Source organism: Carlito syrichta, unplaced genomic scaffold (genome assembly GCF_000164805.1).
Source record: "Carlito syrichta isolate Samal-C Ts95f unplaced genomic scaffold, Tarsius_syrichta-2.0.1 Scaffold304637, whole genome shotgun sequence".
Taxonomy (NCBI): domain Eukaryota; kingdom Metazoa; phylum Chordata; class Mammalia; order Primates; family Tarsiidae; genus Carlito; species Carlito syrichta.
The window spans coordinates 22,793-44,820 of record NW_007248733.1 but is presented as its reverse complement, the minus strand read 5'-3'; the positions used below and the strand labels follow the sequence as shown (position 1 = coordinate 44,820).

Here is a 22,028-nt window from a genome sequence, read left to right as displayed (position 1 = left end):
CTTTGTGGACATGCTTGTGTAGGGACATCTGGGCGTGTGCAGAAAATATATTTTGCAGATGAAGTGGACTGGAGGGTTTTTAACGCCCTTGGGAACACTGAATAAACTGTGTGTTGGAATTTTGAGTGTGACCCATTACATGAGGTCATTTGTGGAATTTTCCACTGTGGTGTCTTATTGACTCTCAAGAGGTTTCAGATTTTGGAGCATGTTGGGTTTTCACATTGAAAATGTTCCACCTATAAATATATATAGTAACTACAACCCATTTTTAGAACATTTCCATCACTGCAAAATATTTCTTTGAGTCCATTTATAGTCAATTGCCATTCCTATCACCAGTATGCTTTCTGTCTTAAATAAATTTGTCTTTTTGGATGTTATATGTTAAAGAAACCATCCAATTTATAGTAATTTTCATCTGTCTTCTTTCATATAGCATAATTTTTTGGTTCATCCATATTATAGCATATATCAATATTCCTTTTTATTGTTACATAGTACTCTATTGCATGGATTCTATCATATTTTGTTTATCTTTTCACTAATTAGTGGACATTTGTATTGTTTCTAGTTTATTATGACTTATTTGCTAGTTCTGCTTGTTTTTCTGTGTATTTTTTTGGATTTCCTACTGTAGGATTATATCTCTGCCAATAAAGACAGTTACCTTTTTATTTCTAATCCAGGGACTTTAATTTTTTCTTTCTTTTTTGTTTATTGTACTTCTAGTATAGTGTTGAGTAAAAGTGGCCAGAGCACACATTCTTGCATTATTCCTGATTTTAGAGAGCAGCGATCTTTCACCATTATGTATAATTTTAAGTCTAGTTTTTTTGTAGTTGCCTAGTATCAAATTGAGGAAGTTCTTTTCTATTACTAGCTTGTTGTGAATGTTTAATGATGAATGTGCATTATATTTTTGTTAAATGCTTTTTCTGCATCTATTGCATACAGTCATTGTCAGTGTCATTGGTGGTTTTGTCATTTATTTTACTAGTATCAAGTGTTTCACTGATTGATTTTTAAATATTAAACCAGCCTTCTATTCCTGAAGTAAATCCCACTTGGTTACTGTTTATAGTACTTATTATGTATTTTTAAGAATTCAGCTTGCCTTTATGAGAAATATTATTCTGTAGGGTTGTTTTTTTGTCATGTCTGTATTGGGTTTAATATCCAGATAATCAGTCTCATAGATAAGTTGGAAAGTGGTCTCTCCTTTATTTTCTGAAAGAGGTTTTAAATGAATAGGAATATTTTTCTTTGTAAAATATTTGAGAAGATTCAAAAGTAATCTTCTGGACTTTGTAATATTTGTGTTATTTTATTTTATTTAGTTGTTATAGGTTTATTCAGATTGTATAGTTCTTTTTGCATCAGTTTTGGTAGTTTCTAGGAATTGCTGTATTTTATCTACATTGTCTAATTTATTATAAAGTTGTTCAAGTTTTTCCCTTATAATAATCACTTTAATTTCTATAGGGTCAGTAGTGAGGTCCCCTCTTTCATTCTTTTTGTTTTTTGTTTTTTTGAGTTGGAGTCTCACACCCAGACTGGAGTGCAGTGGCCGCTCCCGGCCACCGCAGCCTCGACCTCCTGGGCTCCGGCGATCCTTCCGCCTCAGCCTTCCAAGTAGCTGGAACTACAGGTGTGCACTACCACGCCCGGCTAATTTTTGATTTATTGTAGAGATGAGGTCTCGCTGCCCAGGCGGGTCTCGAACCCGCGGGCTCAGGCAATCCACTCACCTCGGCCTCCCAAAGCGCTGGGATTACAGGCTGAGCCACCGAGCCCGGCCTCCTTTTTTCATTCTTAATTTTGGTTATCTTATCTGTGTCTTCTCCCACATTTTATTACCTGCTCTGACTAATTACATTTGTCTTACTTGTTGTTCTTTGCACATAACTTTTTTTGGTGTGTTTGATTTTCTCTATACTTTTTCTGCTTTCTATTTCATTGTTTTTCATTCTAGTCTTTTAATATTTTATTAAAAATTCTGCGTGCTTTGAGTCTAATTTACTCTTATTTCTTTTTATTTATTTCTTTAATTTTAAAGTTATGGGGTACAATTCAGGCTTAGGTATACAAATGTTCATTATGCAGGAACCCTTGTTGATGAGGTGTGCCCCTCCCTTCCCTGGCAGTTTCCCTCAACTGCTAATCCTACTCCCCGTCCCCTGGCAGTTTCCCACTACTGACAGTTCCTTTCTTATAGTATTATGATAATTATTCAAGGTCCACTTATTACTCTTCTATTTCAAATGTTTTATGTTATAGGCTTAAGATATTAGTCTATCTTTTTTTATGTAGATTTTTAAAACTATAAATTATTTCTAAGGTTTGTTTTAGCTTTATCTTAAAAAATTTAGTATGTTGTGTTTTTATTTTCATTCTGTTGAAAATATTTTTTAATATTCCTTTTGGAGTTTTTTTTTTTTTTAATCCATAACTTAAGTGTTTTTGTTTTTAAAGTTTTCAAATATATGATGTTTTTAAACATTGATTTTTTTGTGTGATTTCTAACTTAATTCCTTTGTGGTCAGAAAATATGCTTTTTCAAATCTTCTTAAAGTTATTGAGACATTTTGTGGCCCAGAGTAAAGTTTCTCTCATAGAATGTCCAGTGTGTTTGAAAATAATGTGTTTTCTGTAGTCATTTAAAACAGAATAATGTATGGTAATGTCATGATTATTGAAGGAGAAGAAAAAATTTGAATAAATAGAATTTTATGTAATATTCATGGGTGATAAATTTGACAGTATAAAGATAACAGTTATCACTTAAAATTCTTATAGGGACTTTTAATGTAACCCAGCAAATTTATCTTAGATTTATGTGGAAAATCAAAGTCAAACCAATTTGGAAGAATGATAAGTTGGAGAAGGAGGGTGTGTTGTTTGTATTTCCATACTCAATAACAAGTTATAACAAGCCGGGCTCGGTGGCTCAGCCTGTAATCCCACGTCTTTGAGAGGCTGAGGTGAGTGGATTACCTGAGCCCGCGGGTTCGAGACCCGCCTGGGCCGTGAGACCTCATCTCTACAATAAATAAAAAATCAGCCGGGCGTGGTAGTACATACCTGTAGTTCCAGCTACTTGGAAGGCTGAGGTGGAAGGATCGCCAGAGCCCAGCAGGTCAAGGCTGCGGTGGCCGGGAGCGGCCACTGCACTCTAGTCTGGGCGACAGAGTGAGACTCCAACTCAAAAACAAAAACAGAAACAAGTTATACTGTAAAGTATAGTAATAATGACACTATTAGTGGTGCAGGGATGGACAGGTAGATTAATGAAAAAGAACATTGAAAGCAGCCAAAAACCTAGACTTACATATGGACACTTGAAATATGATAGAGACAGCATTTCAGTTCATTTGAACATTATAAACCGTGAAGCAATTTGTAACAGTTGGTTATCCATTTGGGAAAAAACAAATTCTTTACCTCCCACAAGGAAATACTTTTCTGATGGATTTTAGAACGTAAATATTAAGAGCAATACTGGAAACTTTTTGAAGAGATATTTAGTTTATCACTATAACTATGACATGGAGGAGGAGATCTTTGGACACAGAAAGTACATAGAAGAAAGAAGAACATTGGCAGATTGACCATATTAAAATTTAAAACGTGTGTACACTAGAAGATACCATCCTTCCACCTAACAATAATGTGATTGAATTGTTTGGGAGAATATATTTCCAATTCATAGAACTGACAGAATTAGTACAGAAGAAAATCTTTACTTTGGGGAAAAAAATAGATAACCCAATTGAAAATTGGCAAATTACAAAACCCTGATTGACCAAATGAAAAGATACTCAATATCACTAGGAAAATCAAATGAAAATGTCATTAAGATATTTAAAATTCATCAGATTATCAAATAGAGCATCTGTGTGACCATCATTAACAAAAAACAACAGATTCTGGAGACAATGCAGAAGAAAGGGAATACTTCTACACTCTTGGTAGAAGTGTAAACTAGTATAGCCTCTGTGAAAAACAGTGTGGCGATTCCTAAAAGATCTAAAATTTTACCTCCCATATGACCCAACAGCCCCCTTCTGGGAATATACCTGGAGGGACTCAAATCATTTTACAAAAAAGGTACCTGTGCACACATGTTTATTGCAGCACTATTCACAAGAGCAAAAACATGGTATCAACCATGCTGTCCATCAAAAGTAGACTGGATTTTAAAAATGTGGTACATATACACAATGGAATATTATGCAGTCATAAAGAAGGACAAAATTATGAACTTTGTAGCAACCTGGATGGCTTTAAAGTCTGCAACACTCAGTGATATAGCACAAAAACAAAGAACTGAGTACCACATGTTCTCACTTATAAGCAGACTCTGAACAGTTATTATAATACTGTAAGAAAGGGATTGGCAGTAGTGGGAAACTGCCCGGGGAAGGAGCAGGGCAGGGATCCGCGGAGCACATTAAGGGTATCTGATCTCAAACCAGCTGATGTGGGGACCAAAGAGAGACCCGGACTTTACCTGTAAAATGACCTTTTATATACTTTTTATATAACTCTGAATGGTACCCCACATTTAAAAAATAAAAATGAAAAACAAACAAACAAAAAACAAATAGAGCACCTACCAATGTTTTGTGCTGCCAACCGTGTGGTAGTACTATTAATTGTAACAACTACTTCGGAGAGGATTTTCCAATATTTGATAAAGTTGAAAGTAATTTTGTATCTACCTGTATACTCCAGAGAAATCCACATGTGTATAGAGAATCATGAACAAAAATTTATAATATGGTATTCTTGGTAATAGCAAAAATTTGAAAACAAGCTAAATGTCCTGATGTAAAGAAGATAAATTGTGGTACATTCATACAGTAGAATAGAATATAAGGAGTTAACATGAATTAACTAGAGCTGTATAGCTCAGTATAGATGAATTTCTTAAGCTAATGATAAATATGAGAAACAGCTTACAAATGACTTGTTTTGTGTAATATCATTTATATTGTATTGGAATAGTAATAATATAAAAATGTTTGGAAATGATTGATACCAAAATCTGGATAATAGTTTTCACTGGGGTAGAAAGGAAAAACATGATTTGGGCTTTCGTGATACCTGTAGAGTTATGTAAAACATTAGAGATAAGGTAAATAAATGAAATAAACTTGGAACTTTGTGTGGATTTATTCAAGCTGAATGGTGGGCTTCTGGATGTTTGTTAATGTTATAGTCAATATTTTATTGTAGGTTTAAATTATTTCATAATTTAAAATAAAAAGAAATATTAAAGACTTTTGGAAACTTAAAAATAGATAATGGAAACATGTTAAGAAATATTAGAATTATGAATTTGTGGTTAACTAAATGAAAATTTTCTTTAGTGGATTTTCTTTGTATCAGTGATAAAATATTTTATTTAATTATAGTCTTAGAATAAAAGATACTCAATAGATTGTTGTATAAAGTGTAATTTCAGACCTAGCTATTGTCAATAAAATAAATCATGTTTAATTGCAATAAGCCATGTGTTGAAAAGGTGATTTTTTTCATATACCCCTTCTGGTCCCAAGTATGACCAGAAGGATATCAAAGTCACCAATAATAATTTGGAGGTTGCCAAGGACTTGTTTAAAAGTGTTTTCAAGTCTGACCGAGAACTCTAACATTTAGAGATAGATAAGATGTGAATAATTAGTCATATTTTCTTTTCAGGATTGATTTTAAAGAAACTACTCCACACAGGAAACTCCTTAAAGGTAGAGTATAATTACATTTATTTTCTGTGACTTAGGAAAAAAAGCCAAATAAAACATGCATGTCATGTGTTCTACTTTTCCTGCCTCATCTTTTTCCTAAAGATTGTTTAATTTACTTAATTGTTGTGAGTTCACTTAAAATATAGTAACAGTTTGTATGAAAATACATACTTGGTTCACTTTCCTTTTTGTGGTCCCTAAGAAAAAAATATTTTTTAGTCATTCAACAAGTTATTCTCCATTTTATCATAGCCATTCTTAGACGTAGATGAAAGTAGTGAATATAAATAAAAATCTTCTTGTTTCTTTTTCTTTTTTATTATCTCATGTGTTGTGGTAAATGAAGCTGCCCATTCTAAAAACATCTTACTGTGGGTTAGGTAAAGTCGCATTGTTAGAGATACTTTTGGCATCTAGGCTTGAGTCCAACAATATAAAGGAATAGGTTTTCCTGTATCTTTCTCCTGTTACCTTGCTAAACCATGAAAGTGGCAGCAGTTGAATAACTTTGACAGTGGTCATTAACAAAACTCTGAGTAGAGTAATTGTCACAGATACCAGTGAGGTTAGGCTAGTGAAGAACTTAGTGCTTTGCTTGTCAGAATTTGAATTTTTCTATTTCTCTTTTCCTATTTTATTGATGGGAGAGCATTCATTCATTGGTTCAGCTATTTATTGTCTTCTATGTTCAGGGTTTTGTTTTAGGTGCTTTGATACCTAATAGATATCCATAGTAATAGCACAAAGTTGCTGTCTAGCAACTTACAAGGGGAGCCCAAAAATCCCAGAATTTATTTAAAAAATTATTTAAAGTTTTGTAATTTTTCTTAAATGTTTAAACTTCACTCACTTTGGAAGTATTCTTCGTTTGATGCAATACATCTATCAAGACACTTTTTCTACTGCTCAAAAACAGTTTTTGAACTGATCAGTTTTGATGCTTTTTTGTGCTTCTGCCATTTTTTGTTTCACCTCTTCCACATCGGCAAAATGTTTCCCTTTAAGGACTTTTTTTCATCCAGGGAAACAAAAAAAAAGTTGCTGGGACGAGATCAGGTGAATAGGGAAAGTGGGACACATAGGTCATACTGTTTGGTCAAAAACTGCCGAACACTCAGCACGGTATGGGCAGGTAAGTTGTCATGGTGGAATAACCAATCACCTGTTTGCCACAACTCAGGACATTTTTTCCACAAATCATGATACAGTCTTCTCAAAATTTCCATATAAAAACTTTGGTTGACCATTTGATCTAAGTATACTGCAAGGGACCTGCTCCCCCAAAAGGTAATTCTGGTTGTTTGGGGGTCCTCCCTCGTATAGGCAAATAATAACATAAGTGAGATCATTTCAGAGGACTTTTAGATACTTTTTACTTAAATAATAACTTTAATAATTTTGCTTTTAATCATTTAAGTTTTTTTTTGAGTTGGTGTCTCACTGTGTTGCCCAGGCTGGAGTGCAGTGGCACACCCACTGCCACCACAGCCTTGACCTGCTGGGCTCAGGCAATCCTTCCACCTCAGCCTTCCTAGTAGCTGGATCTACAGGCATGTGCCATCACGCCCAGCTAATTTTTCTTGATTTATTGTAGAGATGAAGTCTTGCCAAGTTGCCCAGGCTGGTCTCAAGCCATGGACTCAGGCAGTCCTTTCTCCTTGGGTGCTGAGATTATAGGTGTGAGTTGCTGCACCCGACCTAATAATTTAAATTTAATAGTTTTAATAACTTCAGAACTTTTAGAGAGAAAGCATTGAGTTAACAGTGTGCTCCTTAGGATCCCTGAAATCTCCTACTTTTATAAAACTCATTGTCGTCACCTTTCTGTCTCTTCTTTTCTTGAATTAGACTGGTGGTGATAGGAGATAGAGAAGTAGACAAGAAGGAAATGATTTTCTGATTTTTCACAAATGGATGTTATAGAATAAAAATTATCTGATGCCATTAAAAAGTTAGAGACCAGGTTTATTCTTTACTTGTTAAAATCTATGTATTTAGATTTCTAAATAATGAGAGTTCAATAGATGCCGTGGTTATAATGTCTGTCCCTTTCTTCCTCTTTCCCTCCCATTTCCCCTCTCTCCAAAGTGTCATTCTGTAATCACCATCTGGAGATGATTTTTAAAAACTTAGTTTTTAAATGGAAAAGTATTTATATTATAAATAAAAATGTGATGTTTTTATTTTATTTTAGATTAGGCGGGAAGGTGTTCGTCTTTTCTTACTATGGTTGCAAGCTCTTCAGAATAACTGTAGCAAAGAACAGCTTTGGATGTTTTCATGCTTAATCCCTGGATTTTCAGCACCACAATCTGAACATGGACCTCGAACTTTAGATAATCTTATTAATCCTCCACTAAACCTTCAAGAAAGTAAGATTCATGGCTTGTTGTCCATCATTATTTTTGTTTTCTGTATAGTCTGTTAATGTATTTTTTCAAAATGTCTGTACATTTATTACCTGGGTAATCCAAGGCAATGTTTTAAAACAAAAGTTTTATTATTATTCAGATATGATGTGGCCAACAGATCAAGGGAGTTGTTGAAAAATAGTTTGTTACTCATAGTTCCCAAGAGGAATAGGTATGCTATGCCACAGGGGCTACATGGGGAAGCTCCTGGGTAGGTCAGAAGGCAGAGGGAACAGGGAGAAACATGGAGAAGAACCTTTATTATGGTTTCTATGGGAAGAAACAGGCAAATTTCAAGTTACCTAGTTTAACCCTTTGCACTCAGCTCTCCTTTCAAAAGGGACATCCATAAATCTAGCAAACCACTTGGATGTTTTCTCTCAGGAGACATAAAGAGATTGCTTGTGATTATACAGGACAAACTTATGAAAGCACACATTTTTCAAAAATGTATGTTTCCTTGAATTTTTCCATATAAAAACCCATGCCCCATTTGAAATTTGTCAGGTTTCTGATCAGTTGCGAAGTCGTTTTCAGGAATCACAAGTGTGTCCTTCCACATCATCTTCAGACAACAGACTGGACAATAAATTGCTTATTAGTATTATCATTATCATCATCATTATTATTGTTATTTTGAGTTGGAGTCTTAACTCTGCCCCCAAGCTGGAGTGCAGTGGCACACTCCTGGCCACCATAGCCTTGATCTGCTGGGCTCAGGCCATCCTGCCTCAGCCTTCCAAGTAGCTGGAACTACAGGCATGTGCCACCACGCCTGGCTAATTTTTCTTGATTTATTGTAGAGACGAGGTCTCACCAAGTTGCCCAGGCTGGTCTCGAACCCCTGGGCTCATCAGTCCTCTTGTCTCAGCCTCCCAAAGTGCTGGGATTACAGGCCCAGCCCAAATTACATAGTATTTATTAATGTAAGAGGGAAAAAAACAAGACTGCAATTATCTGCTCAAAAAGAAAAACATCAGGTAGAAGACATCAAACTGTTATACTGTTACATAACATGTATCAATCAACCTGCAATGCATGTTGGTGACTGTTTGGAATGTTACCATACATTAGGAAAATATATGACACAAAATTTTGATTTTTTTTGTCATAAGTAAGTTTCTTGATGTCCAAAATGCCATTATAAGCCAGCCATAATTGCAATAAAATAATTGGTTCCAATGCTATACTGTTTAATATGAAATGATTCGTTTTTCACTATTTTGTAAAAAGGTGCAGTTGAGTTGCTAGTAGATGATCTGCAGGATGGCTTCGAGTACAAAGGGTTAAATAACTTCAGTGGGCTCTGGGACATAAAGGTTGTCCCTAGTTGTCTGGTACCTAGACCAGGGGTAATTAGGATAGAGGAATAATGGCCCTGAGTGTGAGTGTAGAGGATGGGGTAGACGTATGGTCTCTAGTTGGCTTGTTTGAATATGAAGGGCACACTCACAGCTACTCATTTATCCTCTCTAGGAATCGGCTAGTCCTTGGAGCGACATTTTCTCCAGAGTGTGCAAGACATCAGATTTCTAATAATCAGAAACATATAGTTAATACAGATCATTTAACATTTATTTTTAATTTCTATTCTTTTATGTATCACTTTGTATCCTGAAGTTATTTGGAGGTACATTGAAATACAAGTGTGCTTTATTTTGTACAGTAGATGACTGTAAAAATGTTACATAAAAATTGAATTTTTATAACTCTCCAATAATAGTCTTATTTTTAGATTTATAATTTCAATAATGTTTAATTTCTGCTTTCATTTATTAGTGAATATTTGTGCTTTTTACCTTAAATTTTTCTAATATTGTGATTTTTTCACTTCTTTAGTTATTTTCTTCCTGTATCAGTACTGCAATTTAAATAACTTACAGTGATTTTGCTTTTTGTTATAAATATATAGTCTTTATTCTTTCATGCGCAAACATTATATATCGCATTATGTTAGTTGGCTAGGACTTCTGTAACAAAATACCACAGACTGGGTGACTTAAACAACAAAAATGTATTATTTTACAGTTTTAGCGGCAGGAAGTTCAAGGTCAGAGAGCCCACAGATTTGGTTTCTGTTGAGGGCTCTCTTCTCAGCTTGCAGACCTGAACCTTCTTGTTGCATCCTTATATAGCTTTTTCTCTGTGTACTTGTGCGTATGCACAAACACAGAAAGCAAGCCCTGTGGTGTCTCTTCCTCTTATTGCATATGAACACCAGTGCTATCTACTTAGGGCCCCGTTCTTATGACCTCATGTAACTTTAATTACCTTCTTAAAGGCCTTATCTCCAATATAGTCACATTAGGCGTTAAGGTTACAAGATAAGAATTTTGGTGACACACACTTTGTTTCATGACAAATACTGCATTTGTTAACCAGATGCTAATTGTTCTGCTTAGGAAAGATTTAAGAGAATTCAGCTAGTTGTGAGTTGATTTTCTTGCATTTGTTATAATCAATTTTTTTTTAATGTCTGAAAAGTAACAAATGTAAGTTTCTTTTTGGGGGGAAGGGTTCAAGGTCTTACCTGTCACCCAGGCTGGAGTGCAGTAACTGATCATGGCTCACCACAACCTTGAATTCCTGGGCTCAGGCGATCCTTTTGCCTCAGTCTCCCAAGTAGCTGGTACTACAGGCACATGCCACCACGCCTGGCTAATTTTTTGATTTGTTTTTTTTTTTTTAAGAGATAGGGTCTCGCTGTGTTGCTTAGGCTGGTTTTGAACTTCTGGGCTCAAGCAATCCTCCCACTTCGGCCTCCCAAAGTGCTGGGATTACAGGTGTGAGCCACTGTACCTGACCCAAGTTTCTTTTTTTTAATAAGTGTTATCAGATTGTTACTTTGATGAATAAGTGCATTATTGCTAATGTTTTTCATCAAATTGTTGAATTTTTGGACATTCTTCATGTACATTTAAAATTATCAGAAGTTGGCTGGGTGTGGTAGCTCACACCTATAATCTCAGTACTTTGAGAGGCTGAGGTGAGAGGAATGCCTGAGCTCCAGAATTTGAGAACACGATGAGACCTCATTCTACAATAAATAAGAAAAAATTAACCTGGTGTAGTGGCATGTGCCTGAAGTCCCAGCTACTTGGAAGGCTGAGGCAGAAGGATCTCCTGAGCCCAGCAGGTCTTGGCTTTGGTGGCTAAGATCATGCCATTGTACCTCAGCCTAGATGACAGAGTGAGACTCCGACTCAAAAAACAAAAAAATTATCAGAAGTTATTTCTCAACTGAAATGTTATGCCCTTATAATCACAGCATAGGAATTACTCAATATCCACCCCCTTTGTCACTTTCTTTTCAATCAAGTGTTCACAAAACAACTGATTATTAAAGTTTATTATTGTTGTGATGGACTTTCAGGGATGACCTCAGATTTATTTCAAGTTTTAGTTGTTAGAAAATTTTCAAGCAGTTTTCATTGCATTCATGTTTTGCAGTTAAGTTTCATTTGATCATGTTGTTGTATTATTAAATTTGTTTTGTAATTATACAATTTTTTGTCTTTGGATAGCTCAAGTCACTATAGAAGAAATTACTCCTCTTGTCCCACCTCAATCAGGAGATAAAGGGCAAGAAGATCTCACAAGCTATTTTCTTGAAGCACTTTTAAAATATATAGTAATTCAGGTACTTGTTATCTTCTTTGATATTACTCCCCTTACTGTCTTGTGTGGGTAATTCCCTTTTCCCTCTCTTGCCATTATTCTATCATAGCATTTTCTTGGGGTGGGGGGGTGGGGGAGGAACCAAAGAGTCAATGGTTTATTTTTAATTAGTTGTAGCCTTTAAGCTTTTACAGTGAGAGTGTTAGGGGATATTTCCCAATGCTTCTTGTATAAACTTTAATTTTAGGTTCTTCTTTGGAGTAGAACAGACTTTTCATTGTTTATAAGGTTATTCCTGAGTTGTGAAGCTTCTGTTTCCATATTTTCCCCTATATCCCTCTAGTCAGTCTTGGCTACTACAGCCAGATAGACAGAAATCCTGAGGACATGTTTCTCTTGCATGTGTAGTGGAAACCTTAGCAGTAGACAGTAACTACTCTAGGTCTGTCAAGTAGATGCTTTTGCTTGATTTCTTGAAGAAGGAATGGCAAATTTTTACTCTTGAAAATGTGTTAATATCCTCTTTGGAGGATCCAACATCTTTGGAGGGATTATGAAATGCTTAGAAAGGAAGTTGGAGAGAGACTTGGTAAGGTAGACTCTATGTATATGCCTTCCTATGTGAGCCAATTGGCCTAATTTTCTAATCCTTTCATTTTTAATTAGTGACTGTGATACTTTAAATGAAAAACTAATAAATTCTTCATTTAGTAACTAATCTGCATAGATGTAACAACTAGGAAAGTGGGCTACAGGATAGGGTCTAGGGAGAAGTACAATTTATACTTAAACCTGCTTGTACCTTTTGACTTTCTAGGTGCATGTAAGGTAACCTATTTACATCTAGATATGAAATGTGCATGACCTAATTGATGGAAACACTCTTATTAGCTCATATATGTTTCTTGAAATTCAGAAATTCCCTCAGAAACAAACATTATAAAGTTAATTTGGACCTTGAACCAGATTGAAAGGTTTGAGCCCTGATTCCACATTTTACTAATAGTGTTACCTTTGGCAAATTACTTAACTATCCTGTGCTTCTGTGTCCTCATTTGTGAAATACAGATAAAAAATACCTATTCTGTTTTGGTGTTTGTGGTTTAGGTAGTGCAAATGCTTAAAATAAAAAGGTGCACAGAATGGAGTAAGGGTTCTGTAGTGGGTAGTTGTTACTGTTATTATTACAACTTTTTCTTTGAACGAATTTACTTCAGTTGGATTTTAGAAATGGTGTTGCTGGTTTATTGAGGTACAATGGATATACAAGTAAACTGCAACATTAGAAGTTTACAATTTGATGAATTTTGTTACATGTATACAACCATGAAATTATCACCACAGTTAAGATAATGTATAAATGTGTTACCCCTGAAAGTTTTCTCAGATCCCTTTATAATTTGTCCCTTTGAACTCCCATGTTGCCATCCCATCCCCAATCATTGGTGTGTTTTTTTGTCACTATAGATTAGTTAGCATTTTTCATATTTTCATATAAATGGAACCATAAGGTACATACTCTTTTTTTGGTCTTGGTCAGTGTAATTATTTTGGGAATTGTTCAATTTGTACATATCAATAGTTTGCTTCTCTTATTGCTGAGTGGCATTCCATTGTATGGATACACCGGTTACCTGTTGATAAATAGCATTATCAGGTTGTCTCTAGTGTTTGGTTATTAAAAGTAAAACTGCTATGAATATTAGTAAACAAATCTTGATGTGCATATATGCTTTCTTCTCCTTTGGGTAAATGCCTAACAAGTGGAATGGCTGGGTCATGTAGTAGGTATATACTGTTTAAGAAACTGCCAAGCTGTTTTCCAAATGGTTGTACCTTTTCTCATTCCACCTGAGTATAAGACTTATATAGTTACTTCACATAGTCACCAACAGTCTGTATGGTCAGTTTGTAATTTTAGCCATTTTAGTGAGTGTGTATTGCTATCTCATTGTGATCTTAATTTGTTTTTCTATAAACAGCTAATGATGTGTTGAATATCTTTTATGTGCTTTTTTGTCATATATCCATATATCTTGGGTGAAGTACCTGTTCACTTTTTTCTTTTTTTGCCCATTTTTAAATTGGGTTATTTGTCTTATTAAAAATATAGTTTTGATAGAAGTCTTTATGTTTTGCAAATATATGTTTTGCAAATATATATCTTTTGCAAATATTTTCTCCCAGTAGCTTATCTTTTCATTTTAATATTTGTTTTTCAGGCTTCTTTTGAAGACTGCTCTTTTTTTTGGTTTTTGTTTTGAAGAATAAGTTTTTTTTATGTTGGCGAAGTTCAGTATATCACTTTTTTCTCTTATGGGATCTAATTTTTTGAATTTGTTTCTAAGAAATATTTGCCTGTCAAATGTCACAAAGATATTCTCCTACATTTTCTTTGTGAAGTTTTATGGTTTTATGTTTTACGTTAAGGTTTATGGCCCATTTTGAACTAATTGTGATATATGAGCAGTGTTGACCTTGATCTTTTGATTAAGGTGGTATCTGCCAGGATTTTCCAGTGTAATCTTAATCTTTTAACTTTTATAATCAATAAGTATTTTATGGGAATTACTTTGTAACTATGTAAATATCTCCTTTCTTTTTTTTTTTTTTTTTTTTGTTGAGATTGTTTATCTTTGAAAACTTTGAAGATTGGGATATCTCCTTTCTTATAGAGATTTCACTCATGTTTTAGCTAGCATTCACTGAAGACTTTTGACTGAATTATAACTAGTATAGTTGCCATCTGGTAATTTTTTTAAAATAGTATGATTGAGATATAATGCTCATTCCACATGGTTTGTTCATTTAAAATGTATAGTTCAATGTTTTCTAAAGTGTATTCTGGCCAAGTGTGGTGGCTCATACCTTTAATCCCAGCACTTTGGGTGACTAAGGCTCAAAGATTGCTTGAGCCGAGGAGTTTGAGACCAGCCTAGGCAACATGGCAAGACCTCGTCTCTAAAAAAATTAAAAAATGAGCTAGGCATGATGGCATGTGCCCTTAGTCCAGCTATTTGGGAGGCTGAACTGGGAGGTTCATCTGAGCCTAGGAGATAGAGACTGAAGTGAGCTAGGCAACAGAGTGAGACTCCTACCTCCCCAAAAAAGATGTATTCACAAGATTATACAACCATCACAATGTAATTTTAGAATATTTTAGTCCTTCTTTAAGAAATCCAATACCCCATTAGGAATCAGTCCTCTTATCCCCCCAACACCTCCATGCCTAGCCCTAGACAAACACTAATCTGCTTTCTATGTCTATATATTTGCCTATTCTGGACATTTCATATAAATGGGGTCATATAATATGTAATCTTTATTGACTGACTTCTTTTACTTAGCAGATGTTTTCAAGATTTGTTCATGTTGTAGGATGTTGCAGTACTTCATTTTTATTGCTCAGTAAAATTTCATTGTACATATACATCAAATTTTGTTTATCTCTTTATCAGTTGATGAATACTTGAGTTGTTTCCACTCTTTGGCTAAATGACATTTTAGATCATTACTTATATATCCAGCAGTTGGCAAGTGTAGGAAAAAACTTTCTCCCTTCCCTGTTTATTTAATTATTAATCTCAACATGAATTTATGTATTCCTGTGAATCCATGTGTTAGTATTCATTACTGTTACTTACTTTGATGCTCAGATTGTTCTAGATTTGGCTAGTTGTAGCTCCTTCAAGCTGAATAATTGGCCTTTTGATTCATCTCCATCAGTGTTTGAGCACTAATTTCCTGGCTCCATAAGATGTTCCAGGCTCATTTAGTCCTTTTGTTGCTCACTCTGGGATCTGTGGTTTCTCTAATGTGCTATCATTCATTTTAGCAGAGATTGTATCGAAGAACTGGACACTTAGGATGCTCACTGCTATTGGAGTGTTGCTTCTCCTGCATCTTCTTAGTGGTCAAAGCTAGGGAGTGTATACACATACACACACATTCATATTCCTATCTTTCACACTATAAATTCATACCAGTACCCCAAATTTCAATCCAGTACCACAGAGTTCCTTCTGTTTTCTTCCTTTCCATGTTAATAGCTCTTTTCCTTGTCAGTGAGAAATGTGACTCACTTTATTCTTAGTGTATTTATTTATTTAATCAATCCCCCTTGTAAGTAGTCAGTCTCCCATTACTACCATTGCCCTCTCTGCACATTCTCCTTAACTTTATTGGGCTCCAGTTCCCACTGTGGGCCTTAGAAGTCTTTCTTACCTATTAGGGTTCTGACACCCTATATTATAGTGCTCTGTCTTCTCCTGTTCTTCCTTCCTCCACTTCACGGACGCCTCCCTTCCCTTTCTCAGCTGTGAGTTCCCACTGGGCTACTCCCTCTGCTATACCTCCTTCATGAATACCCTGCTTTCTGTGCTCAGGCTCTGATTATCTACACTTGACTACTGCCGCTGCTTACATGTGGACACACATGTGCTTACGTATGCACACACCCTTGGCCATATATGTCCATATATTTTGTATTACTTTTAGGCTGAATTATTCAGAAGGGGCAAAAGGGAAAGAACATTTGTATCTTAGTCATTAGTAGAGCCAAATATTGAGTCATTTTCACAGTTTTTCAGAATACACCAATTTTAAAGATTTATCCTTATGCTGTATATTATGATCTTCACAGTGTAACAGTTCAGTGTATTGTAACCTTTTATAATCTTGTTTATAAAAGCTAATACTTGCATTGAAGAGATTCTGTCTCCTGGAACGAGTCTAATTATATTGTTTATTTTTAGGTAAAAAGTTTAGAATGGAAGAACAAAGAAAACCAAGAAAGAGGATTTTCATTTTTGTTTTCACATTTTAAGAAATATTACTTGCCTTACATTTTCCCAAACATCTGCAAGGAGAACAGTTTATATCATCCTATACTTGGTAGGTAGTGTTTGGAATTTTCTAAAAGATCACACAGATGTAAAGTTGACATTTGTTAACTGCAGAAAACTGATTATGTTTTATATTTGTATTGATTGGTAGAGATACCATGCCTAGATTCATATTGAAAGTATATTTATATCAATAGGAAATTTTATTAAGAATGAAGAGATCTTTTTAAAAAAACATGTATTCTTTGGATTCTCATCCACTGGAAAAATTAACCCACCATAAATATTTGTGATTATCAATTAAGCTGATTTTCAGTGTTTGGTATGATCCTAAGACTATATTATAAATTTTCTTTTTAAGGTCCCCCAACAGTTCTGTCACCTCTTGCTCAAATTCTGTGTGAATAATTAAATTGTCATACATATTTTTATTACGTTTTGTCCAGTATTTATATATATAGTGGCTGTGCTAAGATATCTGTTGGAGCCTTGAAACTAGAGCCTTGAGGAAAAAATCCTGGGTTAGAAGCAGACCTCTGCCATGTATGGAAGACATTGAGAGTCTGTAGGTGGGAATGTCTGTTTTGTAGAAAGATGTTCCTAATGCCAAGTGTAGGCAATTAACAGGCTTAGGCAAAACCTTACAGTTTGTATGACTTCAGAATATGTGTTTCAGTCTTAGGTTAATTGAAGTGAGCTCTCTTTAATTTTAATTTTAATTTTTTTTTTTTTTTGAGTTAGGATCTCTCTCTGTCTCCCAAGCTAGAGCACAATAGCACAATCATGGCTCACCACAGCCTTGACCTCCTGGGATCAGGCAATTCTTCTGCCTCAGTTTTCTGAGTAGCTTGTACTACAGGCACGTACCACAAGGTGCAGCTAATTTTTAAATTTTTTTGTAGTGATGAGGTCTGTGTTGCCTTGTCTGATCTTGAACTCCTAGGCTCAAGCAGTCCTCTTGCCTTGTACTCTCAAAGTACTGGGATTACAGGCCTGAGCCACCGCACCTGGCCTCATTAATTTTAAATGGCTCTGGAAGCTTGTTTGTACTTTGGCAAATTCATGAACATTTTGATGATATTTTGCAAAAAGACATGTTTCCATGTATCAGCCTAGTATATATGGTTTACTCTTCTGGTTTCCATACTAGCGTCAAGGAAATTCTAAAATGTCATTTTTGTACTAAAGCTATTTTTTTTAGATTAGAAAATATAGTTTATTTAGAAAGTAAATTAGAGAGAGAGAAGGGATTCATCTCTCCAAGGTAGGAGATGGGATACAGCTACTTGTAAATTCCGGGTAGCATCACAATGTGTTCTCAAATGTGAAAAAAATGTAGATTTTTGTAAGCATAATTTTTTTCTTATTTGGTTTTTGTTTTCCTTTTATTTTGCACAGATATCCCACAGACAAGACCAAAGCCACATTATGTCTTGGTAAAAAAGGATGCTGAAACCAATGAAGCAATCTATTGTACAAAGGAGCCTTTCATTAAGGCTCGTGTTATTGTCATTCGTTGGCTAGTTTCTTTCTGGCTGGAGCCAAAACCACATGCAGGACCTCATATTCCTGGGATGGAAGGTGAAGTCTTGCCAAAGAATATTCAGGTAATGTGCAGATGCAAGCTTGGTAAAGTTAGAAATGGCTTTTGAAATTTAGTCTTATGATTTCAGTTGCGTTAGAACTGAAGTGTGTAAAGCACATTTGAAACAAACAATAGGCATATTTTATTTGTGTAAATATATTTCGTACATTCACATTTTTTTTTTTGAGTTGGAATCTTGCCCAGACTGGAGTGCAGTGGCACTCTCATGGCCACTGCAGCGTTGACCTGCTGGGCTTAGACAATCCTTCTGCCTCAGCCTTCCAAGTAGCTGGAACCACAGGCATGTGTTACCACGCCCGTCTTATTTTTTGATTTACTGTAGAGACAAGATCTCACCAAGTTGCCCAGGCTGGTCTCAAACTCCCAGGCTCAGGCAGTCCTCTCGCCTCCGCCTCCCAAAGTGCTGGAATTACAGGCTGAGCCACTACGCCTGGCCCATACATCCACATTCTAACAATTATTGTAGAATTAATAGTTTTCTTAATTAAAAAATAAAAATGAACTAATGCAGAAACAGAAAACCAAAAACCACATGTTCTCATTTACAAATAGGAGGTAAATAAACAATGGGTCCACATGGATATAGAGGGCAACAATAGACACTGACGGCACCTAAAGGGAGGAGGGAGAAGGAGGCAAGGATTGAAAATTACCTGTTGGGTGCTGTGTTCACTGTATGGTCGATGGGTTTGATAGAATCCCAGACCTCAGCATTATGCAGTATGCACATGTATCCCCTAAATTTAAAATAATTTAAAAATAAATAAAATTACACACCACAGCAGAATTAATATTTAAAATTCTGTTTTATTAGATTTTACAATTTACCTCTTTTTTTGTACTCCTTTTTTTATTTTTCCTTTCCCTCATTGTACATCTTTCTGATCATGTCTATATTACAATATCTTTACTATTTTAATTTTCCTTTTCTCAGATTTTCTTGTTTAATTTTTAAAATTTTAAACTATATATATATTTTTTGATAATTTCTTTAGTCTTTTAAAAATAGGATGAAGGGGCCGGGCTCAGTGGCTCAGCTGTAATCCCAGCACTTTGGAAGGCTGAGGCAAATGGATTGCCTGAGCCTGCAGGTTCAAGACCAGCCCGGACAACTTGGCAAGACCTCATTTCTACAGTAAATAAAAAAAATTAAGCCGGGTTCGGTGGCTCAGCCTGTAATCCCGCGCCTTTGGGAGGCTGAGGTGAGTGGATTGCCTGAGCCCGCGGGTTCGAGACCCGCCTGGGCAGCAAGACCTCATCTCTACAATAAATCAAAAAAATCAGCCGGGCGTGGTAGCGCATGCCTGTAATTCCACCTACTTGGAAGGCTGAGGAGGAAGGATTGCTGGAGCCCAGCAGGTCGAGGTTGCAGTGGCCGAGAGCAGCCACTGCACTCCAGTCTGGGCGACAGAGTGAGACTCCAACTCAAAAAAAAAAAAAATTAGCCAGGCATAGTAGCGTGCTCCTGTAGTTCTGGCTACTTGGAGAGCTGAGGTGCGAGGATCGTCAGCACCCAGCAAGTCAATGCTGGGGTGGCTGGGAGTATGCCACTGCATACCAGCTTGGGCAACAGAGTGAGACTACAACTCAAAAAATAAAATAAAAAAATAAAAATAGGATGGAGGCATAGAGTGTGTTTTAGTTCATTAGAGTTCAGAAAATTTGACTTATATTCCCATTAGTCTTTTAATTATCTGTAGCAGACTGTATGTAGCATTTTCCCCAAAACTTTGTTCCATTCTTTATGAAGAATTACCAAATGCACAACCTATCAATATCAAGCAGAACTATTTTTCTGATTCTAAAGCTTAATGAATAGAAATCGTAGATTTTTTTAAATTGGGAAGGCATATTTGAGATCATTTGTTTAAACTCTCTTATTTTATGAATGGCAAAACTAGGACCAAAAATTGAGTTAACATGGAGTCATTTTCATAGTTCCGAGTAGTGCTACTTCTACCATAAAACAGTAGTAATTTACTTATTACTATTTTAAGACCTTTTCCTAGGCTTAGTCTTCAGTTTTGGTGAAAATTCTATCATTTTTTATAGAGTTTTTGGTCAGGTGCAGTGGCTCATGACTAATTCCAGTGCTTTGTAAGGTCAAGGTGGGAGGATCATTTGAGACCACAAGTTCAAGAAAAACCTGGGCAACATAGTGAAGACCTTATCTTAAAAAAAGAAAAAAAAAGCCGGGCTCGGTGGCTCAGCCTGTAATCCCGCGCCTTTGGGAGGCTGAGGTGAGTGGATTGCCTGAGCCCGCGGGTTCGAGACCCGCCTGGGCAGCGAGACCTCATCTCTACAATAAATCAACAAAATTAGCCGGGTGTGGTAGCGCATGGCTCTAATTCAGGCTACTCAGAAGGCTGAGGTGGAAAGATCGCCGGAGCTCAGCAGGTTGAGGTTGCGGTGGCCGGGAGCGGCCACTGCACTCCAGTCTGGGCGACAGAGTGAGACTCCAACTCAAAAAAAAAAAAAAAGAAAAAAAATTAATTGGCTGTGGTGGCACATGCCTGTAGTCCAAGTTACTCAAGAAGCTGAGGCAGGAGGCTCACTTAATTAAGACCAGGAGTTGGAGGTTATAGTAAGCTATAATTTCCCCACTACACTTCAGTTCAGCCTGTGTGACAAAGGGAGACTCTGTCTCAAAACAAACAATCATAGAATTTTCTGTAAAGTTTTCTGACACTGTCTTTTAGTTTCATTTCTACTTCTGTTATAACTTTTGTTTTCTTTGTTTTTGTTTGTTTATTTAAGAAGTTTTTACTTGTGTTCATTTTTACATAAGGTAAAATAGAGATGATTTTAACATTCAAACTTTATTAGGTAAGTAGTTCAATATTAAGTTATTTACTTATTTTTTAAAATCTGAGCTGCCTCTGTGTCATTCTTTCATCCAGCTTTAATTAGTATCTTGTTTGAACTGCAGACTTGCTGAGAGACAAATTTAATTATAGGTGGGTAGATGATTAGTTACTACACATCTTGGAGTATCTGTTTGTCACTTAGATGTTGAGTTCTTTGCATTGCCATTTAATTATATAGAGTAGATTCTAAATGAACTAGAACATATATTTAAATAAATAAACTAAATTTAGTTTATTTAGTTATTTAGACATATTTAGTTTATATGTCTCGGATTTTTAACAGTTCTGTAAGTTATTTGTGGAATTCTTTGGGTTCTGCCAGTATTTATTGTTAAATGACAAAACACCCAGTTAAATGATTATGATATTCTTCCCCTTTTGTTTTTATTTTAGAGAGCAGCTGCTAGTTTGGTATCCAGAGAAGAAAACAAAAATGATAATGCTGATAAAGCAGACAGAGCTACAGAACCAGAACAATCTCATTCCAATACCAGCACTCTCACGGAGCGAGAACCTAGCTCATCTAGTCTCTGTAGTATTGATGAAGAACATCTTACAGACATTGAAATAGTTCGCAGAGTTTTTTCTTCCAAAAGAAGTAATGTAAACTTTGTCACAGAGATATTTCGTCAGGTAAAACACTTTCAGTATCCTGACTTTTTAATGAAGGCTTTTGTCTTTAATATTAAATATATTGATTTTTAGCTAGGTATAGTGGTGTGTACTTGTAGTCCCAGCTATTTGAGAGGCTAAGGTGGGAGGATCACTTTAGCCCAAGAATTTGAGGCCAGCCGCATCTCTTCAAAGAAAGAAAGGAAGGAAGAAAGAAAGAAATTATTATTTATTTTTATTTTTATTTTTTTGAGTTGTAGTCTCACTCTGTCACCCAGACTGGAGTGCAGTAGCTGCTCCCGGCCACCGCAGCCTCGACA

General features: G+C 35.6%; 1 protein-coding gene across 1 annotated transcript in view; it reads left to right on the top strand.

Annotated features, from left to right (window-relative positions):
* The window catches only part of LOC103262870 (ral GTPase-activating protein subunit alpha-1-like), a gene marked incomplete at its 3' end in the record, with an annotated part of 89,297 nt that overhangs the window by 44,974 nt on the left and 22,295 nt on the right, over window positions 1-22,028 (top strand). The window contains 6 exon segments of the mRNA XM_008060512.2: window positions 5,707-5,750; window positions 7,945-8,122; window positions 11,686-11,801; window positions 16,534-16,672; window positions 18,022-18,230; window positions 21,490-21,729. Of these exon segments, the coding sequence (XP_008058703.1) occupies window positions 5,707-5,750; window positions 7,945-8,122; window positions 11,686-11,801; window positions 16,534-16,672; window positions 18,022-18,230; window positions 21,490-21,729 (926 nt within the window).